We start from the raw sequence: 23,343 nt of genomic DNA, 5'->3' as shown, positions 1-23,343 counted from the left end.
GTTGCTGCCTGGTTGCCCTTAGCACCATTTATTGGGGGAGAGGGAAAAGCTTGGAGGGAGCCAGACCCATGTGTCAGTTGTGACTTTGTCACTTGCAGTCAGACACCACTGAGCATGCAATTTCCTGTCTGTGGCCCGTAAGGTGCGGCGTTCCCGGGATGGAAGGTGGTGCACAGGAAGGAGGTGCTAGGTGCCACCGAGGGGCACAGCTGGGCAGCGGCATCAGCAGCTGACCAGACCTGGTGCATAGCAGGGGCTCAGTTGGGGGGTGTGATGTGTGGGCTGTGGGGATGTCAGTGTAGACTGATGTGTCATGTTGGTGGCTGACCCATGGAGACAATGCCACAAGGGTCTGGAACTACCCATTCACAGTGTCCACATTCCAGCCATCCCTGGGCCCCAAGCAGGGCGGTGTTCTTACCTGCTGTTGTAGATTTTTTTTTTTTTTAAGATGTATTTCTTATTGTAAAGTCAGATTTACAGAGAGGAAAGACAGAAAGATCTTCTGTCCACTAATTCACTCCACAAGTGGTCAACAACAGCCAGGCACCAGGAGCCTCTTCTGGGTCTCCCATGCACGTGCAGGATCCCAAAGCTTTGGGCCATACTCGACTGCTTTGCCAGGCCACAAGCAGGGAGCTGGATGGGAAATGAAGAAGTTGGGACACAAACAGGCGCCTATATGGGATCCTGGTACACGCAAGGCGAGGACTTTAGCCACTAGGCTATTGTGCCAGGCCCCATAGTAGATTTTGATCTCACATTAATGAAAGAAGATGCAGTTAAATCTTAAGCCTAGGGCTGATGCTATGGCACAGCTGTTTAAGCTGCTATCACTGGAACCCATGTCTGGCTTTTCAATTGTTAGATTGGCCATCTGCTGGTTCACTCCCCATTTGCCTTTGACAACCAGGTGGGCTGGCTGGGCCTAACCCAGGACTAGAACTCCTCCAGGATGGCAGAAGCTCAAACACTTACTCCCTCCCCCACTGTACGCAGATAAATGACCTGGACTGGATGCAGAGCAGCTGGGACTTGAACCACTGCTCATATGGCATGCTGGCATCACACTGTGACACAGGCCCCAAAGCACTTGCCTCCTGCCCCAAGGCGGCAAGAGGAGCTAGCACAGCGCTGTGTTGAAAAGCCTCAGGGGCCAGACTGCGTGTGAGTGTGAGTGTGAGTGTTGTAGGATGAACTGAGTTAACAGATGAAAAGCACCCAGCCCCAGAGCCTCTAAATGTTAACTTCTTATAAGTATGTGTAGGAAATAATCAGAAGACAGTTTTTTCAACTTGACTAAACTTTTAAGTTTTGATAGAATTTCCCAGCAAAACTGCAGAAACAATACAAAAATTCCCATGTCTTTTTTTTCTAACGATTATTATTTTTTTTAATTTGAAATTGAAGATCTCTCCCTCCCTCCATCCCTCCACCTACTGTTCACTCCCAAGATGACCACAGCAGCCAGGGCTGAGCTAAGCCAAAAATCAGAATCCTGGGGCTCCATCCAGGCCTCCCATGTGGGTCGCAGGGGCACAAACACTTGGGCCATCCTCCCCTGCCCTTCCCAGTAGCATTAGCAGGAACACAGGTTGGCAGTAGAGCAGCCGGGACATGAATCTGCACCCATATGGAGTGTCAGTATCACAAATGGAGGCTTCACCCACTATACTACAATGCTAGTCCCAAGGGTTTGTTTTTTTTTAAGATTTATTTAATTTTATTGGAAAGTCAGCTTTACAGAGAGGAGGAGAGACAGAGAGGAAGATCTTCCGTCCAATGATTCACTCCCCAAGCGACCGCAACGTAGGGAGCTACGCTGAGCCAAAGCCAGGAGCCTGGATCCTCTTCCAGGTCTCCCACACGAGTGCAAGGTCCCAAGGCTTTGGGCCGTCCTAGACTGCTTTCCCAGGCCACAATCAGGGAGCTGATGGTAAGTAGGGACATCGGGATTAGAACCAGCACCCATATGGGATCCCAGTGTGTTCAAGGTTAGGAGACTTCAGCCACTAGGCTACCACGCCAGGCTCGGTTTTATTATTTTGTAAGGTTATTGATTTGAAAGCAGATCTTCTACCCACTGGCTCACTCCCCCAATGCTTGCTGTAGCAGGGTGAAGCCAGGCACCAGGTACTCCATCTGGGTCTCCCCATGGGTGGCAGGAACCCAGGAAGCTGAGCCATCACCTCTACCTTTACGTTAGCTGAAAGCTGAATTGCAAGCTGTGGCAGGAGATGATCTCAACCTTTCGTTGTGGGGTGTGGGTGACCCACCGCATGCATGCACTCTGCCCCCATCCCCCCACTGGTACCAGCGTGTCGCCCTGCTTCGTCACTGTGCATGTGTGCTGCTGTGCACTGGCTCTGCGCAGACGCGGTTCCTGTGGGAGTGCTCTGGGCGCTGTGCTCCTTTCTCCATAAATACTTCGTGTATTTCTGAGCCCACAGGCTTTGTCTTACATAACCATAATACATTTACCAAAATTAAGAACTATAAACATTGATACAGCACTGATGTCTGATCAGTTACTCATGCTGAAATGTTATGTTTCCCAGGGATGCCCTTTGTGGTGGTTTCACGTTTCTTTCCTTTTTCTGGGTCCTCGGGCTGGGAGTCACTGCCGGCCGCCATGCAGCGTTTTCTGTCTCCCCGTGGCTGGGATCGCTCCTCAGCTCTGTCTTCATGGTCATGACTGTCTTGGTGCGTGCAGGCCACCTGCTCACACATGGGCCACAGTTCAGTGGCTCCTGTTCCCCCGTGATCAGTACTGCCGTGCTCACGTTCTTCATCCTGGGACACCGCTGGTGGGGGCCGGGTGGGGCTCCTGATGCCAGTCCTGTTATGGTAATGGGAGTTACTTCCTGTTGGTCAGTTCACTGCAAGGCTGTTCCCCTCCGCAGCTGGTCCATCATGTCAAGTCCGGCTCTTTGGGAGCACCTGGCTCCTCATGCAGCACTCACCGCCTTGGTAATGACTCCTATCTGCTGGTCACTGTGTTCATGACATGGTGACTTCCATGCTTGCCAGGAAGCCAAGTATCCCCTTCCTTTCTTGTCCACTTTTGTCTTTTTAATTGGAAAAGCAAACATACAGAAAGATTTTTCATCTCCCCAAGTGGCCACAATGGCTAGAGTTGAGCCAATATGGAGCCAGGAGCCAGGAGTTTCCTCCGGGTCTCTCTTGCAGGTGCAGAGTCCCAAGGCTTTGGGCCTTCCTCTACTGCTTTCCCAGGCCACAGGCAGGGAGCTGGAAGGGAGGGGAAGTAGCTGGGACACAAACTGGTACCCATATGGGATCCCAGGCATACAAGGCAAGGATTTAACCACTAGGCTATTGGCCAGGCCCTTTTCTCTTCCACTTCATCACTTAGGCCAGGAGAGCCTCACAGGCTGTCACGGATTCTGCAGACAGGTTGGTAGCAACAGTATTTATTTTCGTGCTTTGACTGTCCCAGATTGGGCCAGCAGGGAGCCTTCTACCTGGCTCCTGTGTCCTGTGGACATCTCCTGGTCATCTGTCATGCTTCCTTGCCTTGTGTCGTGGTACATCCCAGCCTCTTCTACTTTCCTGCCCCAGCCCTGGACTCCCATTTCCCCAAAGGGTCTTGGTTCCTCAGTGAGGAAGGAGAGACACTGACTTCCCTATCAGTGGTGCCCTCCCCGAGCAGGGCTTAGTGCAGAAGTCCCCGTGAGGCGCCTCCCCGACACCAGGAAGGGAAGCAGCTGAGCTGGCAGGAGGCGCTAGCGGCAGGCCAGGGACTGCCTCCTGTACAAGAGTCCCTCCAGCAGCATCTCATGGTAGCATCTGACGGGTTTAAAAAACAACATGAGAGGAGGTGGAACCGGGCAGCCCAAACCTCATAAAAAGCAAGTCTAGGTATACAGCTGCGGCCCGTCCTGTTAACACGTGTTTACGTGTAATCCCCACGGCTCACTCAGCTGCCCGAGGCTGCTGATGGCGGGTGATTCATGGTGGCAGGAAAGCCAAGCATGTTCCCAGACAGGCCTGCTCCAACAGGCCTTTCTCCGCTGCATCCCTCACCTCACCGCGTGTATTTACTTGTCAGCTTTGGTGACAAAGCACTTCAGGTTGTCCCTGGCACTGGAGCTGACACCCACTGCTCCTTCAGCTACTTCCTCCTCCTCACCAGGCAGGCAGCTAAATTTCCAGTATTGATTGTAGATCCCATTCTGAGAGTAATTACAAAGAAAGACACGACAGAGCAGCAACCTCTAGGGGGACACTGTTGATTGGCAGGGGCAACTCTTCCTTGCGGTAAGGACTCCCGGGCCTGCGGTCTGTTCACAGGAGATGACGTGCGCTGAAAAGCCATGCACATGGGCTCTGTGGGCTGCCTTGCTCCCTGTACCAAAACTAGGGCATCTCTCCATCTGGTCAGTGCCCTGACACCCGCAGCCTGGTGAGGCCAGGGACAGAACCCTGAGCTGACATGAGGCTCGCACCAGTCTGGGCTCTACCTATCCAAGAGTAGCAACACCTCAGCCTGCCATCGGAAGCAGTGGCCACCGCGGTCCCTGCCTGGACATGGGGAAGCACTGCCACTGGTTTGTGCTCTCAGCAGGACAGGCAAGGTGGCAGGGAGTTGTGAGCTGAGGTGCTGGGGGATGCTGGCCTCTAGGTGGTGGTGCTGCCAGGTTGCTTTCACATTGGTGACATCAGGGAAGAGGGGACGTGTGAGCTTCCTGGGCAGCACAGGGACATGTCTGGCAACTCGCAGAGACCATGGAGGCCAGGCCCCAGAGGTGGGGCCCTGGCAATGCTGTGGCTGGTGATTGGCTGCTTCTCTGCAGAGATTGCTGGTCACCACAGAGTATAACAGGCAGGTCTCTGACTGCAGGCACCCCGGAGCTAAGCCCTGCCGAGCGGAAGGAGCTAGAGAGCAAGCTGAAGGAGCGGGAGGAGTTCCTGACTCCCATTTACCATCAGGTGGCTGTGCAGTTTGCTGACCTGCACGACACCCCGGGCCGGATGCAGGAGAAGGGAGTAATTAACGTGAGTATGCCCACTCCTGTTTCTCCCCACCCAGCAGAGACCACAGGGAGGGAGCGGTGCCTGCAGCTTGTGGGCCAGCAGCTGGGAAAGCCGCACTAGGAACGCTTGTGCTCGTCAAGCCACTCCCAGGTTTTTTTTGAAACTTTGCTTATTTATTATCGGCCTGAGACAACCCACGCAGGGGTTCCACGGACTCTACAGGTGGCCCGCAGCCTAGAGGTTACTACAGCCTGGGGTTCTGTCCAGCGGCAGCTCACTCTCACAGACCTGCAGGCACTTGCTGAGCTGGCAGCAGGAGTCCATGCTTCCCTCCCTGGCCATCTAGGACTTCGTGGCATTTTCCCAGTCTTTTGGGCCCTGCATGTAGCCGGCTCCCCCAGGCCTGCGGCTGCAGGCAGCAGGGCATGGGGCTACACCTGTGTACTCGGGGACTCCTGGAGGTGCTGGGCACCCACAGTCCACTCATGAGTTCAGGAATGGCTTGTTGGGAGAGAGTTCCTGCCTATGGGATGCTCTGTGGACTGTGTGCCGAGCAGGCCTGGCCTGAGATCTCTCGTCTGCACGCAGGACATCCTGGACTGGAAGACATCCCGCACCTTCTTCTACTGGCGGCTGAGGCGTCTCCTGCTGGAGGACCTGGTCAAGAAGAAAATCCACAACGCCAACCCCGAGCTGACGGACGGCCAGATCCAGGCCATGCTGCGGCGCTGGTTTGTGGAAGTGGAAGGAACGGTGAAGGTAAGCAGGGCGCCTACAGAGGGGCAGGCTGTGCTCCTGAGTCCCTGAAGCTGTCTAAGGTCTGCAGGCCCCCGAGGCAGGAGCAGACAGGGAGCAGACCTGAGCCCTGCTCTCCACCAGCGTGGTCACGTGTCCCAACACCTTGTTAGAGGGATTGGGCAGGGTACCTGGCTGCTCAGGCAATCAAGTCAAATCTGAGCACTTGCTGCCCACCAGGCCCTGGGGAGGTGGCAGTGAGAGAGACAGGCCCTGCTCCTGCCTCCTCAGAGCTGGGCACCTTGAGGGCAGCAGCTGATCCTGCCCAGCAGTGAGGCCAAGGTTAAACAGCATCAAGCTTAGAGTCCTTGGACTGGGGACCCCGACCCCTCTTGGGATGGGAAATGGGGCTAGGGGAGTCAGTAAACTCTTGAGGAGTCTTCAGCAGAGACAGGAAAATGGTAAGGCCAGACAAGGAAAGAGGCCACCATGGGGATGGGAGGCAGGAGGAATGGCGTCTTGCTTCCGAGGAAATGCAGGCACCAGCGGATGATCAGAGATTGCAGCTGGAGCCTGGTCTGAGTTTGACTCTACTCAGCTCTGTGAGAAGCCACCCAGTGTTTTAAGCAGCGTGATATGTGCCAATTTCTGTTGGGGCGATCACGAGGGGCAGGATAGGAAACCCCGTCACCTACAGAAGATGTGATTCTGTCGGGGCTGGAAGGGGACAGCCAACTGCATGTGGCAAATGGGAGTTCACATCCACTCGAGCTCTCCTGGAGCGGGCCTGTGCCTTGGTGCAGCGCTGCCCCGGGTGCTCCTGCCCAGGGCTGAGGCCTGCAAGGTGTAGCCAGCCACCAGCCCTGCAGCAGTAGGTGCACAATGGCCCAAGGGAGGAAGGGAAGAAAAATATGGGGCATGAATTCCTATTTATTTTTATTAGGCGAAAGATATTAACCTTTATTAGTAGTTAGTGTATGTCTTAAAATCACATGTTCTATATACATGTCAGCGTACTGGTAGTATGTACTTGGAATACGACAATTTACTGGGAGGAAGTGTACACACACAGGACTCTCCTCCACCAGCTCACTCTCCAAATGCCCACCGCAGCTGGAGTCAGCAGGCAGGAACCCTGAGCCCCCACTGCCACCCTCCAGGTTCTGCACTGGCAGGAAGGGGGTGCGGGTCAGGAGCCAAAGCCCAGGCGCCCTGGTGTGGGCCATGTGTGTGTGAACTGCTGGACTAACACCTGCTCTGCCAGCCAGACGGTAGACAGGCTGGTGGTAGCTTCAGGGGTCCTGGCCAGCACAGCCACTCATTGGCAGGTGTTTGTCACTGTCTCTGCCCTGCTTGGTCTCAAGAACGACCACCAGGGATGGCTGTCAGCTTTAAAGCCAGGGCGTTGGGCTGCTATTCACAGCCCCTTCGGTCAAGTCTGCCCATTTCTTCACGACCAAAAAGCTGTTCTGAATAAACATCTCAGATGTGCAGCCAGGGGGTACGGCCTTGCCCAACATTTGGTTCAGGTTAAGGCCAGTCTGTGGCATCATAATTGAGTGAGACAATTTTGTCAGTGGCTACTGGCAGCTCCTAGTGGAAGTTGGCATTGAAAATCACACAAGTGTAAAATAAGAGGTTGTTCTGCAGTTAAGAGCGGCCAGCCAGGTAAATGGAGTGTGTGTGTGTGGCCAGGAGAGACGCGGCCGCCTTCCTCCCACATTAGTCCCTAATGGCCGTGCACAGCCTCAGTGGGCACGAGGATGAGGAGAAGCAATAGCTTCCCTCCAAGCATGACAAGATGGGCCCACAGCACGCTGCTGGACGCCCGCTGCCAGGGGCAGAGTGCGCCTGATAAGTAGGTCATTGCCATCGCCCATCAAGAGGGAGCACAGCCAACCCAGGCCCCACGGCACCGGAACCCACTCTGGTCGCAGCTTCTCTCATGCATGCACCCTTGCAAGGAGAGCGTGGAAACGTCCAGAAGCCAGGTGCGTGCCTCTGACAGGCTGATGTAGAAATGCTCAGTGTTTGGAAAAGACTTAACTCAGCCCCCCTCCTTTGTTTTGGGTCTTCACACAGTGGCAGGTGTTGTGTTGCTTGGGTGCAGAGTGGCAGAGCTGGGATGCTGGCTTTACAGGGGAGGCCACCCACCTTCTCCCCCACCCCCCTTGGTTGCCACATGAGGGACTCTCGAGGGGCGGCATCCACCAGCCAGGCTGAGTGCTGTCCATGCCCCAGGTCTGTTTTAATCCGAGTCCTGAAAAACAGATTCCAGGCCACGACTGCAGATGGGGTGCTGCTCTGTGTGTGAGCAGTGTCTGCCGTGGAGGCCACCGAACCTGCTGGGACAGCCCTGCTGTAGGAAAACAGCAGGGTTGATGGTTCATAGTAGCACTGCAGGCAGAGGCAAAGCATCACTACAGCTTCCTGGGGGAAATCAGAACTGTGGCTTCAACTGGGTCCTAAGAACCTGATACCCATTCACTGCTTCCCAGGCGGACTTGTGCTCCTGGCTCTCAGGCCACATTTTGCGCCATGTGGTTTTTTCAAACAGGCTGGGTTCTTTGTTTCCAAGACCTCACAAGGAGTGCTGACATCAGGCCGAGTGAAACATGGGTTCTGCAGTCTGAAGCACTGTGGGGTTGGCTGCAGAATCCCATGAACCGCCCTTCCTTCCTGGGTCAGATGGAGTAGATGTCCCAGCCAGGATCTGGTGACTTCTGAGCACAGACAGACACAAAGCACGGAGCTCAGTGTCCCCCTCTGGGGTGCACTCATTTCCTCCAGGCACAGTGCAGTCTGCAGCAACAGCCTGCAGTGGGGGTGCAAGCCAGTCAGCGGCTGGAAGGGTGTGATCTGGCCCCCAGGAACTGCTCACTGAGTGGTCTCCACAGCATTGGTTTTCAGCAGCCGCAGGCCCCAATTCTGCCTAAGCACTGCGTCTGGGTTTCCAACTAGAGTGAGTGTCAGTAGAGGCTTTGGCAAGGAAGCTAGGGGATGAAAGACCATGGTTGGGATTGCAGAATGAACTCCCAACCCCATGCCCCAAACTTCTGACATGAGGCCAGGGAGACAGGCAAGGTAAATCCAAACCCAGCAAGTATGACTTCAGAGGCTCCATCAGGCTACCTAAACCCATGTGGCCCCTGTAAACAGCCGCGTTGCTCTCTGGACTGCTGTGGGGTAGCTCTCAGCCATGGACATGTAGGTATGATGAAAACATCTTAACAATATGTGTGTGAACCATAGGACATGCTGGCTCCCATGAACACCCTCGCTCTGGCTTTTCCAGGCTGGGTCTGAGCACCGTAGGCCAGGCGCCCTTCTTGCTGGTGGCATGCCCCAGCAGCCCACAGCAGAGAGGCATTCGGGGCATAGTAATCGGGGCTCTCATCCTTCAGGTGTAGTGTAGGAGGGCTTTACAGCTATCTAATATGTTGGAAACAGAACTTTCCTTAACAGGTCATTTAGATTTTGTGAGATAGGCTAATTGCTACACCTCACAATTAGTGAGGCCAGGCAGGCCTGGGATGCTTATTCTGCCAGTCCAGAGAGCAGGTGTCCACTGGCAGGGTACTGTGGTAAGAGGTTTAAACGCTGGGGCTCTGTTGTGTTAAATGTTCTGGCTGGGAGGGGTGAGGCGGTGACGGGGGGGGGGGGGGCGCCAAGAGCACTCACCATTCGTGTATTCACACTGGGATGAACAGTCCCACCGTCAGAATGGAAAGAAGGTCAAGAGTGTATATCCAGAATACACTGGCCCAGAAGTGCTCTGCATTTGGAATCTTTTTCTAATTTGGAGATAGAGATTTGCATGATCAGCTGTCTTGGTGTGGAACACAGGTCTAAACGCAAAATGTTTCATACCTTGCACACGGCAGCCCGCAGGTGACTGTCCACTGCACTCATGGCCACAACATTAGAGGCTGGGGTGTTCAGCCTACAGTGGCAATCAGTGGACGACGTCTCTGCTGGCCTCATGAGCCTTGTACCTCTGAGGGGACAAGGAATCAATGGTTAGCTCCCAGGCATCAGTCCTCCCAGGCCTGGGGCGTGGCGGGTGCCTGTGTTGTCCACACTGGATCAGGACTTGCCACCTTCTGTCACTGTGTGCTGGAGCTGTCCTTCGCACTCTCCCCGGGGGGCTGCCTGCGTCCGGAGGTTGCCTGCATGCCCCGCACTCCGGCGCTCCCAGGCTGGGTCTGGGCACCAGAAGCCGCATCTCTCGTCAGCTAATACATTACACCAATCAAGGAGCGTTATCTTAAGCCACAATTAATCTGCTCCCTGGCATATGTTGATAGGAAAGCATCATGCTGTTTCTTAATTAAAAGCAAACGGATTAAAAATGATTAATAAGAGTATTAAATATTCTCCTAAACGAAAAGCTTTGGGATTCTTGGGTAAATCTAGTTGTTTGATTTCGCAGGATTTTTTTCCACTCTGAAAACTGGGAAGCAGTCATTGTCTTATTTGTTCTTTCCCCCAAGTCTTTCTGCGTAGGGGAATGTGTTGAAGTCCAGGTGGCACGCAAACAGGAACTCAGACACCCTGCTGCCACTGTGGCCCCTCCTTTCCTTAGGGGCACAGCACTCTGTCTGCTAGGGGCACAGACAGGGGCAAGGCCCACTTGAGTTTGCTCTGTGTCCGTCACAGCACCCTTCCTGAAGGACAGCTGAGCTTACAGGGGTGACCCACGAAGTCCACCCACTGTGGTGCCACCTTTGAAATCACTGGAAAGACACCCAGTAATCCACACAGGGTGGCAGCTCACTCGCCAGCTAACTCTAGGGGCTGGAGAGGCCTTGGTCAGGAGTAGTGCACAGTTGACGTCCCACTGCCTGCGATCTTGGGAAGGGGCTGGTGCTGCCTCGGGCCTGTGGCTCAAGCTGTGCTCTTGAAGCCACATCCCAAGCCTCAGGGAGTCCCTAACATGCCCACCTATTACATTACAGCACCAAACTCATTGTCATTCTGACTTTGACTTCGTTAGTGATAACAGGGAAGGATAGCGCACCTTTAAATGACGAGCTTGGTGTTTAATTACCCAAACAAAATGACATAAATATGAATGAGCCCTAATGGTGGTACTTGGTTTTCCGGAAACCATTAACAAAATGATTCCTAAATGATTTGTAAAGAAAATGAGAGAAGAGAGCAAGGGAAGGCTATTAGGCTTCTAGCACACTCCTGAATTATTCTGTAGCCAACTAGCTAGGAGTCCTCAGCTAAATGACCTGGAACACGGGGGGCAGAGGGGCTCTGCTCAGCCCGCCAGGGCTGCAAGTGTCGTGACCCTCGGCACACTCTCACAGACATGGCAGGTAGGTTTCGAGGCTGGTGGCTCTGCTCCAGCAGCCCTGGCAGGGCCTCACCACCAGGCCTGGCAGAGACGGAGACTTGTGCCCTAGGATTCGAGGCTCTGCCCCCAACAGAAAAGCCCCCAATAAACTCTCTCCATCCTGTCTTAACTCTTAAACTTGTCAAGCTTCTGGGCTCCTCTAGCCTCTGTCACACACACGGACACCCAGAGTCAGGGCCGGCAGTGCCCCTTCTCTCCCACTTGCATGCCACCTCCTGTGTGGGCAGTGGAATTTCCAGATGCTGAACACTCCGGGCACCCAGGCCTAGCCCCCATGGGTTTTGACCAAGAGTTGTCTGTCCACAGGCCTACGTTTGGGACAACAACAAGGACCTGGCAGAGTGGCTGGAGAAGCAGCTGACAGAGGAAGATGGGGTACGCTCGGTAATAGAGGAGAACATCAAGTACATCAGCAGAGACTACGTCCTCAAGCAGATCCGCAGGTGACCAGCTGGGGACAGATGACCTGAGGAGACCCAAGCCTCGCTCCTCGTGCACCATATCCCTCCTGAATGCAGATACTGCAGTGGGAGGAGAGGCTGCTAGGCAAGCCCGGCCTTGTGCTGCGTGGGGGCAGCCTGCAGGGCTGCACTAAGATGGCCTGGGGCTGGCGCCTGTCTCCTGGGCCTTATTCTATGGAGGTGCTCCCTTGTCTCCCCTGCAGACACAGGGATGCCACAAGGGCCCTCGCAAAATAGGACTGATGGTTACTGAAGTGCAAAATGCTCTGAAGTGCACACATAGTTTTCCCATAAAACCTTGGCCCCTCCTCCTGAATCCTTCATCTGCCAGAACAGAAGAGGCCACTTGCAACCCACAGTCAACATCTGGCTCTTGGGAACTCATCCCAACCCTGCCACCCACCTCGCGTCATGTCTCTGGCCAGAATCACACTTACATGAGGGTGTGGCCTTCACAGGCACCACCTCCAGAGGCACGTGCTGGCCTCTGCCTCCTGGGCCTGCTCTCCCTCGTGCTTGTCAGTGTCCTTTCAGGCAGACCTTGCTCTTTACCAGCACCCCACAAGCCCGGCGTCCGTCGGCACGTGCTCCCGTGGGGCCTTTCAAAGTTGTCCCTGGTGCATGCCAGCAGACTTCATCTTCCACACAAACTTCCCCATCACTGCTCACTCTGATGCTTAGACTGTCAGAGATCCGGCCAGTAGGACCCTTGCGGGCCATGTTGGTACTAGGACATCCTCCTGTTGTTTTTTGTCTGGGTCTAAAGTTATTCCCAGCCTCGACCCAGCAGCATGTTTTGGGTTCATACTGCACCCCCTGAAAATAAGGAATGAGCTCAGACTAGGTGGTGACCCCAGTGCCTCTGCCTTTCTCCCCCCGTCCCTTTCCAGCTTGGTACAGGCCAACCCCGAAGTCGCCATGGATTCCATCGTGCACATGACCCAGCACATCTCCCCCACGCAGCGGGCCGAAGTCGTACGGATCCTCTCCACCATGGACTCCCCCTCCACGTAGGAGCAGCTTCCAACCTGCTCCACCCCATCTGCTCCAGAAAGGGCTACGGCTGCCCTTCCCGCAGAAACCACCATACTGAGATGGCACACAAGTTCCTGAGTGTTTCTGGTGATGCGTGACACCCTGGTAGGACACCCAGGCCCCCGCAGACCCCAGCCCCACTGCCCGCTCAGTATTTATTGCCCTGGCTGTGACCACAGTGCTCACTTCCTGCGCAGACAGAGAAGGCAATGACGGGTACGGGCACGTACCACGAGGCCTTACCATCAGCACAGCAGCCTCTGCCCTGGCAGCCCCTGGCTCCCGCAGGGACGGGCCAGGAGGGGCCAGGCGGCAGCAGCCACCCCAGCCCTGTGAGCCACAGCCACAGGCAGCAGAGGAGGGCTGGACCAGCCTGTCCATCGCCCTTCCAACCCACCCAGCACCAAGAGCAGCCCCAGCTGAGCCACACCCCAAGGTCCCTGTCTAGGAAGAAAAATAAGAGCACGAAGCCTACTGCCAGTGCCAGAAGAGCTCAAAGCAGGGCAAAACCCCAGCCCTGCAGCGCAGGAAGAACAGGGACAAGCCATTGTTGAGAACCCCTGAGGGTGCGAGGCCTTGGCTCATGCCTTAAAGCTCAGGGGAAGGATTGGCCTCCCAGCACCCCATATGTCCCTGCTGCCACATCTGCCTGGGTGTGGCAGTGCTAGCTGAGAGCCCAACATGCTGCCAGGACCTGTCTGGCTCTGCTGGAAACCAGCGGCACCCGCAGAGCCATTGCAGAAGTCTCTTCTGGGTCCTGGCTATGACTGGCCACAGACCTGCACCCTGTCCAGGGCAGCACCCCGCAGGCCTGGGTTCCCCCTGGAGGGACCCCAGCAGCTGAAAGGGCCCAGTGAACACCGTGCTGCAGCACCAGGGAACACACACTCTGCGCCCCCCTAAGCTCCCTTACAACTCAGTCACGGTGCTGCTGTCTGCCTGGTCCCTCCCGGGCTGCTGCAAGGTGGGGTGGCAGGTAAAGCTTATTCTCAATGACCATTTTGTTCAAGAACTTGCTGCTGCCAGAGCAAGAGCGGCAGGCCATGGGACCCAGGTGGCTTTGCTTGTCCCGGAGAAGCCACGACGTGAGCACAGAGCCCTGACCCCAGGGCCTTAGTGCTCGGCACCCGCCAAGCAGGGCAGCGCGGTTCAGATCCCAGCTCGCTTCTTCACAGCTAGACCTGGCCTCGTCTTGGAGGCAGGGCAGATCGGGTCATTGCGCCTCTCCTTACCCATGTATGCCAGCCCCAGCTCTCTGCCAGTGGTCCTACGAGGGGCAGAACAGAGTGGGGAGGAGTCGCTGCTCTGGAGCCCTCCTACGTGCCAGGTCCCTGACTGAGACTCCCTGGGGCGGAGGGGGCCCGCATCTGCTCAGTGGCTCACTAGGCAGCCTTTGTTCGCTCAATGGACATGAACCTCACCGAGCAAGGAGCTTCAAACACACTTTTCACATTTTCTTGAAATAAACCTCCACATTTGTAGAAGCGTTGCAGTCTGTCATTTCGGCCCATGTCCAGCCTCCCTCTCTTGTTCCTCTTTGGGCAGAGACGTGGGTTGTGCAAGTACACCGACTGAGGGGAGGCCAGACAGGATGCCCCTGCAGCCACAGCCCACAGCTGCCTCAGCCCTTCAGCACGTAGCCTTCCTTGTGGGTTGAGCCACAATTCTGCCTGGGGAGGTGCCCCAAGAGACTTTTTGGCAGAGATGCAGAAGCTCTGCATGGATCGGCAGTGTGGCACAGGTTAGTCACTGCTTCCCAAGCAGGCAGTGAGGCCAGAGCCCCCCCACCCCAAGTCGCCCCTCACAGTGGTCCGGGGTCACATGAGTGGCAGAGGAGGGTCCCTGCCTGCCCACACACCTGCACTGTTGCTAAGGCATGATGCTGCTTAAACTCGCCACTGCTGCAAAAGATGGAACAGCAAGGATCTTACGATCAAGTCCCACGTCCACCTCTACAGAAGCACTTGAGCAAGTTCATGGAACATGAGTAAGATGGAAGCAAAAGCATCTGAAACCCACGGGATGACAGAGCCTTCAGCAAGTTCACTGGAAACTCGTTTTGTGAAAGGGGTACACTCAGGCTTCAGATTCTCCCTGAACTTGCTGGAGTGCCCTCATGCTGCCCAGTTAAACAACCAGAACACCTGAAAGCCATGCAGAGAACTCAGCAGGCGGCATGTCAGAGAAGTGGACGCAGCAGGCAGAGCCCCTCCCATGCCCCTGCAAGGTGGGCACAGGCTGACTGCGCTGACTACAGGAAGGAGGAACACTCCTGGGCCAGGAAACCGGGGCCAAGCCTGACTGTCCCACAGTCTGGGGCTGGAGGCCCAGAACGAACAGCACTGTCAGCCACGTCCATTTTGTGCCTCAGGCAGGCAGCCTTGCCTACCTGGAGCCTCCCCAGCCCAGGGGCCGAGTGCTGGTGCCCCGGCCAGAGACTGTCCTGGGTGACCTGGGTGGTAGGAGCAGCAGTAAAGGGGCCTTTCTAAGTTCACATCAGGCCTCCTGAACTGATGGGGCCGGGAGAAGGCAACAGGCAGTTCTGAAAGGCCTCACAGCCGGAGGCTCTGGGCAGCCTCACTGTGTAACCCCACATGGCCACTTCACAGAGCACAGACTGGAGCGAGCTTGAACTGCAGCCACATCCCTGGCCGCCCTGCTGCCCTGAGGGAGCACCAGGTCTCTACACCCTGTCCCTCCCTCATCTCACCAGGTTCGGACCTGCCCTCACTTGAGGTCCCTGTCACAGAGAGCACAGTCACAGGAGCATACCGTAGCGAGGGCAGGTGCCCAATGACATGGACACTAAGTGTGAGGGCCACAGCTGACCCCTCAGGCCAGTCCCCTGTAGGATAGGGTCTGCATTCCTGAAGGGGACAGAGCAAGATCTCTTCCAGCCCTAGAAAGAGTCTTTCAATCACAGATGATGTGGGGTTTGAACAGAAACAGGCCATGCCCAATGGCGGCATCAAGAAGCACAGTGCCCTCAGTGAGCCTGGCTCAGCTGCCCATCCGCACACTTGAGGGGTATGCAGCAGTGGCTCCCCTGAATTCCCACGTGTGCACCAGGAGGGAGCAACGGGTCCCACTGTTCACACCCCTCACTGCCTAACACCAAGTGCAGGCAGATGAGTAACTACCTAGGGGCAGGCAGCTGTGCCAAAACTTGGGGCTCCATGCCTAGAGTCTCAGCATCCTGCTGATGGGCACCCCAAGAAGCAGCAGCCCTGCCAGCCCAAGACATCATTTTAGTTACTAGCTCCTGGCTTCAGCTTGGCTCAGCCCTGGCTTTTGCAGGCATTTGGGAAGTGGATGGAAGATCTCTCTTTCAAATACAGATGTTTTTAAAGATTTACTTTTGGGCCCAGAGCAGTAGCCCAGTGCCAGAGTCCTCGCCGTACATGATCCAGGATCTCATGTGGGCACTAGTTCCTGTCCCGGCTGCCTTGCTTCCCATCCAGCTCCCTACTTGTAACCTGGGAAAGCAGCTGAGGATGGCCCAAAGCCTTGGGACCCTGCACCTGCATGGGAGACCCAGAAGAAGCTCCTGGCTCCTGCCTTCGGAATGGTTCAGCTCTAACTGTTGCAGCCACTTGGGGAGTGAACCAGCAGATGGAAGATCTTTCTGTCTCTCCTTCTCTCTCCAATAAAAATGAATCAACCTTAAAAAATTTTAATGCCCCCAAATTTTTATATGCCTCCCCTACACATACATATGCACACACCCCAAAAAGAAAGTGAAGGAAGCCTCAATTCAAGATCCATCTGCCCAAATCATGTACTATCAAGACTCACTTAAAGAACATTTAAGAAGAAAACCTGCATTAACGTCAACGTGTGCATACTACACCAAGGAGTCAACAGAATCTATATACTGAGCCAAACTGCTGGGTGGGGGAGATGCAAGTTTTAAGGGCGAACAAAAATCTTTGCTATGGCAAACACCACCAATGTCCAATTTCCAACAAAAGATGAGACTCCAAAGGATGTACAACATCCTCAGAAGGAGAATGAGGCCATGTCACACCACTGGGGGCGGGGGAAGCTGTGCAGAGGAAGTCTCACAGCAAGGCTGCAAGCAAAGCAGCCCCAGCAGCGGAAATGCTTCCTAAAGTAGACTCCAAATGCAGCTCCGATGACGTGGCTCAACTCAGATGGCAGGCAAAGCCAAACCGAAGGGCAGTCGTGGCTTGGCTCACACGCAGCAACAGGAGCCCATCCAATGTACACGGGAGACATGGAGCCAGACGCGAGGCGCAGATTAGCAGTCCCTGACCAACACACAGTCCTAGCGACTGCACAACAGAGAAGGTGCTTAATGCCAATGAACTCTGCACTAACTAGTTACACAAATGTTTCATGTATTTTGTCACCCACACAAAGGAAATTTTGCAGCCAGTATTGTAGTGAGAGCCAAACCATCCACCCTATTTGGCGTGCCGGCTCAAGTCACAATTGCTCAGCTTCCAATCCAGCTCGCAACTAGGGCACCTGGGAAAGCAGTGGAGTCTTTCAAAGAGTGAACCAGTGGATGGAAGAGCTCTCTCCCTCCCTCCCTGCCACTCTTTCTAGTTAATAAATCATTCAAAATGAATGGACTGGACAATGGTGTAGGACAAATACATCTTTTTAAAAAAATTCTGAAAAACTCAAACTGAATAGCAGATTGGAGGAGGCAGAAGAAACGATGTGTGGTCTGGAAGAGAGCAGTCATCCAGAAAGAAAAGAAGAATGGAAAGTACAGCCTCCAATCTCTGAGCAGGACACGTGGGGACCAGGCGGCAGGACGCCGCGAAAGCAGGAGATGGAGGAGAGGCAGCAGAAACTTGAACTAATGCCCGGGAACTTGCCAACCTCAGTGGAAGGTAACACTCCGCAGCTTCAACATGCTCCTACACCACCAGCAGGACATGCTCGCAAAAATCAGTGTGTCAGGGCCCCACGAGGGACAGAAAGGCTTTAGGGTTTATTTTTTATTGGAAAGGCAGACTTACAAAGAGGACTCCCCTCATGGCTGCAACGGCAGGAGCCAAGCTGATCTCAAGCCAGAATGTTGAGCCTAATCCAGGTTTCCCATGCAGGTACAGGGTTCCAAGGCTTTGGGCATTTTCCACTGCTTTCCCAGGCCACAAGCAGGGAGCTGGATGGGAAGTAGAGCAGCCAAGACACAAACCAGCACCCATATGGAATCCCGGCACCACAGTAGGGAGATTAGCCTGTTATACCACCACACTGGTCTCAAAGGACAGAAAATCTTGGGAGTAGCAACAGGCATACAACACATCACATCCAGTGGGACGATGAGACAAGTCACAGCCACTTTGTCAGAAACCCTGGACACCACATAACAGTGGTTTGGCACATAGCAAGGACCACAAGAAAACGCAAACTGTCCTGAGAAGGCAGATTAAGTCAAGGTGTTTGTGCAGAATACAGACCATTCACTGCAGCAGTCACCGACGAGTGTGAAAGGCAATCACCCAGGCTGGAAACACGATTCCCTCTGAGCTGGCACTGTGGCCCAGCACGTTAGGCTGCCAGCTGACACCAGCTGCTCCCTGCTAATGTGCCTGGGAAGGCAGTGGAGGCAGCGCGAAGAGCCTGCAGTCCTACTGCCATGAGACCTTGGCGGCATCCCGGCCCTGCTCTGGCCATCGCAGCCTTGTGGGCAGTGAGCAAGGACGGAACACTGATACTTTCTAAAAACAGATATTGAAAAAAATTAACAAAAAAAAAAGATTCCCAAATGTAACTCAAATCTACAAAGAAATAAAGACGCCCTGGCAAACGCAGATACAGGATACCCGTAAAAATGGAAAAAAAACCCAAACCACCGTTTGACGGCACCTCACCTGTGAAGGCCTTGAGCTACACCCAGCAGTGCGTTCACAGCACACACAATGCGGCATCTGAGTCGGTCACAGAGCAGAACCAGTGTCTGCACTGGGCCAGAACAGAACTGATAAAGTCGATCGTGATTACAACAGCCCACTAACAAAATAACTTAGAAATATAAGTGGGCTTGGCACGACAGTCTAGTGGCTAAATTCTCGCCTTGCACTCGCCAAGATCCCATGTGGGTGCCGGGTCATATCCCAGCTGTTCCACTTCACTTCTAGCTCTCTACATGGGAGACCCAGAAGAGACTCCTGGCTCCTGCTTTCAGACTGGCTCAGCTCTGGTCATTGTGGCCATCTGGGGAGTGAATCAGCAGATTGAAGATATTCCTCTCTCTATATCTGACTTTCCAATAAAAAAAGTCTTCGTACAAAAAAAAGACACTACATTATGTTCTTAGTCAACACACACACACACACACACACAGTAAAAACAGAGCTAAAATGGTAAACTATTTAACAAAATACAATAGTAAAGGAAGGACAAATGAGCAAAATTTAAAAGACTTGAGGGGCCCAGTGCGATAGCCTAATGGCTAAAGTCCTCACCTCGTATGTGCCAGGATCCCATATGGGCGCTGGTTTGTATCCTGGCAGCCCCGCTTCCCATCCAGCTCCCTGCTTGTGGCCTGGGAAAGCAGTCGAAGATGGCCCAAAGCCTTGGGACCCTGCATGCACATGGGAGACCTGGAGGAGATTCCTGGCTCCTGGCTTCAAATCAGCTCAGCCTCGGCCACTGTGGCCACTTGGGGAGTGAATCAATGGATGAAGATCTTCCTGTCTCCTCCTCCTCTCTGTATATCTGACTTTCCATTAAAAGAGAGAGAGAGAGAGACAGACAGACAGACCGACCGACCGACCTGGGCCCAGATCAGTGGCTCAGTTGGCTGATTCTCCTCTTACATGTGCCAGGATCCCATATGGGCCCCTGCTTATGGCCTGGGAAAGCAGTAGAGGATGGCTCAAAGCCTTGGGACCCTGCACCCGCCTGGGAAACCTGGAAGAGGCTCCTGGCTGCAAGCTTCAAATCAGCTTAGCTCTGGCCATTGGGGAGTGCAGCCACATGAGGGAGTGGACCAGGAGACAGAAGATCTTCCTGTCTGTCTCTCCTTTTCTCTGTAAATCTACCTTTCCAATAAAAATAAAGTTTAAAAAAAATGAATCAAGGGTCGGGTGCTACAGCATAGCCGATCAAATTTCTATTGTAACACCCATTTCCTTACCCAGTTCTGGCACTGAATCCTGCCTCTACTTCCCACCGAGCCTACAATGATGCTCACCCTGGAGGTAGCAGCAATGACTCAAGTCCTTGAGACCCTGCCACCTACATGGGAGGCCTGGAGGCGGCTCCTTGCTCCTGCCTAGGGATCAGCTCAGCTCCGGCTGATGTAGTTATTTGGGGAGTGAACCAGCGGACGGAAGATCTTTGTCTCGCTCGCAATCTTTCTTTCCAATGAAAATAAGTCTCCAAGAGAAAAAAAAAAAAAAGGCAGAATTAAGAGAGAAGAGACAGAGATCTCTCTCAGACACTGGTTCACTCCCCAAATGGCTACAATAGCTGGAGCTGGGCAAATCTGAAGTCAGGAGCCTCTTCCAAGTCTCTCATGTGGGTGCAGGTTGCCAAGGACTTGGGCCATCCTCTGCTGCTTTCCCAGGCCATAGCAGAGAGCTGGACCAGAAGTGGAGTGACCAGGACATGAAGCAACCAGCACCCACATGGTATGTTGGCGCTAAAGGCAGAAGCTTAGCCTTGCCTGTGGCACTGGCCCCTGTCATTCTATATTTTTCTAAAAATGGCACAAAAAAAAAACATATTTCTCCAAAAACGGCCAGCCAACATGAGATGTTCAACATCACCAATCACTAGGAGACTGCAAATCCAAATCACACTGAACCAGTGCTTCACATGTGGTAGAGTGGCTGCTACTAAAGCTCACAATTAACAATGGAAGAAAATAGTACTGGCCCCACAAAATGGAGAAACTGGAAACTTTGTGGGCTATTGGCATGAATGGAAAGGCCTTAGGCAACAGTTCCTTATGACTTTAAAACAACATCACCAGCTGACTGCAGGAGGCCCTCCTCCCAGTGAGCAGGGGCTGAAGGGGGCGGCCGCCTTCCTTGTTCGTGGGATTACTACCCACCATAGCTGAGAGGTGCGAGCATGTGCGCTGGGCCCTTGCTCACCCTCATGAAGGAAAGTCGGCCCCAACGCTGCAGGGGGGCAGCATGTGGAAGAGATCCTGCTATGGGAATAAGCCAGTTACAAGCAGACAAATTGCAGAAGTAAAAAGTCACCTTCACAGAAACGAGGCAGCCGGGTTCCAGGGGCTGGAGCAGCACGGGGAGCTGTAGCTCAGCTGGGCTACAGTCAGTGTGGTGGCAATCTGTTGCTCACACAGGCCTGCCCACACTCCTGCGCTGGCCAAGGTGGTCGCAGGTGCACTGCCTGGGATGTCCACAGTGCAGACAGAAGGGTGTGGGTTCAAGTTCCAGCTGTACTCTACCCCATGCTTCCTGCTGCTGCAAGCCCCGGGAGGTGGCAGGTGGCAGCTCGGCAGCGGGGTCCACGCCTTCCATGTGAGATCAGGACAGCGCTCCTGGCTCCAGGGCCTCTGGAGGATGAACCAGCGGATCGGCGGTCTCTCTCTGTCCACGTTTCATCTCCCAAAGCTTTACATTGACCATTTTTAAAAGATCTATTTATTTAAAAGACAACGTGATAAGGAAAGACAGAGTGATCTATCTACTGGTTCACTCCCCAGATGGCAACCGTTAGGGCTGGGCAGGTCGCAGCCAGGAACCAGGACTCCCATCTGGATCATGCCAGAAGGGCAGCAGCATAACCACCTGGGCCATTCGCTGCTGCTTTCCCAGGACACATTAGAAGGGAGCAGCCGAGGACTGAATCAGAGCTCTAATGTCAGACGCAGCATTGAGGGTGGCAGCTTAACTCCCTGCACCACAACACCACTTGAAATTTTTAAATACATTATAACAGCAGAGAATTAGGACATGACATTTTGTTTTTAATCACTATATACACACATACACATGTAGTAAAAACAACAGAGCTAAAATGGCAAATTATTAAACAAAATACAATAGTAAGGGAAGAACAAGTGAACAAAACCGTCATTAAAAAAGACTTGGGGCCTGGCGCAAAGGCTCATTTAGCTGATCCTCCTCCTGCAGGCACCAGGATCCCATATGGGCCTCCGTCTGTGTGTCCTGGCTGCTCACCTGGGGCCTGCACCTGCATGAAGATCCAGAAGCAGCTCCTGGCTCAGCTCCGGCCGTTGTAGCCGTTATGAGAATGAACCAGCAGCTGGAGGAACTTTTCCTATGTCTCTTTCTCTCTGTAAATCTGCCTTTCCAATTAAAAAAAAAAAGGGTAGAGACTGTCAAGACTGGGCAAAAAATAAAGCCAAACTACATGCTGTATGAAAGAAAAGCATTAGAGACCATGGTTGTGGCATAGCAAGTTAAGCCTGTGCCTATGACCCCAGAAGCCCAAATGGGCGCTGGTTCAGGTCCCAGCTGCTCCATTCTGATCCAGCTTCCTGCTAATGGGCCTAGGGAAGCAGCAGACAATGGTGCAAGTGCGTGGGCCCCTGCACCCACGTGAGACATGAAACAATCTCCAGGCTCCTGGCTCTGGGCTGGCCCAGTCCTGGACATCGCAGCCATTTGGAGAAGGAACCGGTAGATGGAAGATCTGTCTCTGTCTCTCTTTCTCTCTCTGTAAAATCTTTTAAATAAACACGTCTTTCAAAAAAAGAGAAACATTAAAAGGACAGAGAACCATAAATAATGCAAACTGTGGCCTTAAGAGGGTTGGCATGACTAGATTCACATTGAAAAAAACCCTGCTCAGACATCATCACTAGCAGCACCCCGGAACATGTAGAATGATAAAAGCAGCAGTCTGTCACGCAGCTGCAGCAATTATAAGCATCTATATCAGCAGAAAGAAGGAAAAAATAGATCAGAAGGGACACTGACAAAGAAATGATACAGATCAATAAACCCAAAAGTTAGCTGTTGGGAAACTATTAGCAAAATTGGCAAACAAGAAACATTTCTAGGGGCCAGTGTTACAGCACATCATTGAGCTAAGCCATCACCTACAGTGTCTCACCAAACATCGGCGAGCTGGAAGAAGCTCCTGGCTTGGGTCTGGCCCAGCATCAGCCACTACAACCACTTGAGTGAACCAGTGTATTCAAGACCTCTCCGTGTCACACATCCCTTCCCCCACTTCAAATAAATGATTCCTTGAAGAAACCAAAGAAAAATGGTCCGCTTGGGATGGCAAGACATGCCAGGGATCAATCCAATTCAAAAGTGAACACAGGGCCCGGCACTGTAGCCTAGCGGCTAAAGTCCTCACCTTGAATACGCTGGGATTCCTTATGGATGCCACTTTGTGTCGCAGATGCTCCACTTCCCATCCAGCTCCCTGCTTGTGGCCTGGGAGAGCAGTGGAGGACGGCCCAAAGCCTTGGGACCCTGCACCAGTGTGGGAGACCTGGAGCAAGTTCCTGGCTCCTGGCTTCAGATTGGCGCAGCACTGGTCACTTGGGGAGTGAATCATCAGACGGAAGATCTTCCTCTCTCTCTCTCCTCCTCTCTGTAAATCTGACTTTCCAATAAAAATAAATAAATCTTTTAAGAAAAGCGCACACAGAAATATGAGTGACTCTTGCTTATGGATTGGACAACTTACATGAACAAATTCCTAGAAAGATACGTAATTCTCAAAACTGACTTGAGAATACAAAATATGAATAGAACCAGAACAAGAAATGGAATGAGTCATTAAAAGGCTTGCTACAAAGCAAAGGTCGGTCTG

At 53.5% G+C, this 23,343-nt stretch overlaps 1 protein-coding gene across 1 annotated transcript in view; it reads left to right on the top strand.

Annotated features, from left to right (window-relative positions):
- Nucleotides 1–12,659, top strand: part of ACACA (acetyl-CoA carboxylase alpha) — a 236,484-nt gene extending 223,825 nt beyond the window's left edge. Inside the window, exons 53-56 of the mRNA XM_058675532.1 lie at nucleotides 4,862–5,016; nucleotides 5,584–5,754; nucleotides 11,402–11,538; nucleotides 12,447–12,659. Coding sequence (XP_058531515.1) covers nucleotides 4,862–5,016; nucleotides 5,584–5,754; nucleotides 11,402–11,538; nucleotides 12,447–12,570 — 587 coding nt within the window. The 3' untranslated portion in view covers nucleotides 12,571–12,659. The remainder of the gene's footprint in view (nucleotides 1–4,861; nucleotides 5,017–5,583; nucleotides 5,755–11,401; nucleotides 11,539–12,446) is intronic.
- The last annotated feature ends 10,684 nt before the right edge of the window (nucleotides 12,660–23,343 follow it).

The sequence above is a fragment of the Ochotona princeps genome, chromosome 17 (genome assembly GCF_030435755.1).
Source record: "Ochotona princeps isolate mOchPri1 chromosome 17, mOchPri1.hap1, whole genome shotgun sequence".
NCBI classification, from domain to species: Eukaryota; Metazoa; Chordata; class Mammalia; order Lagomorpha; family Ochotonidae; genus Ochotona; species Ochotona princeps.
Note: the sequence above shows the minus strand (reverse complement) of the source record. Positions and strands in the feature narration are given on the sequence as shown.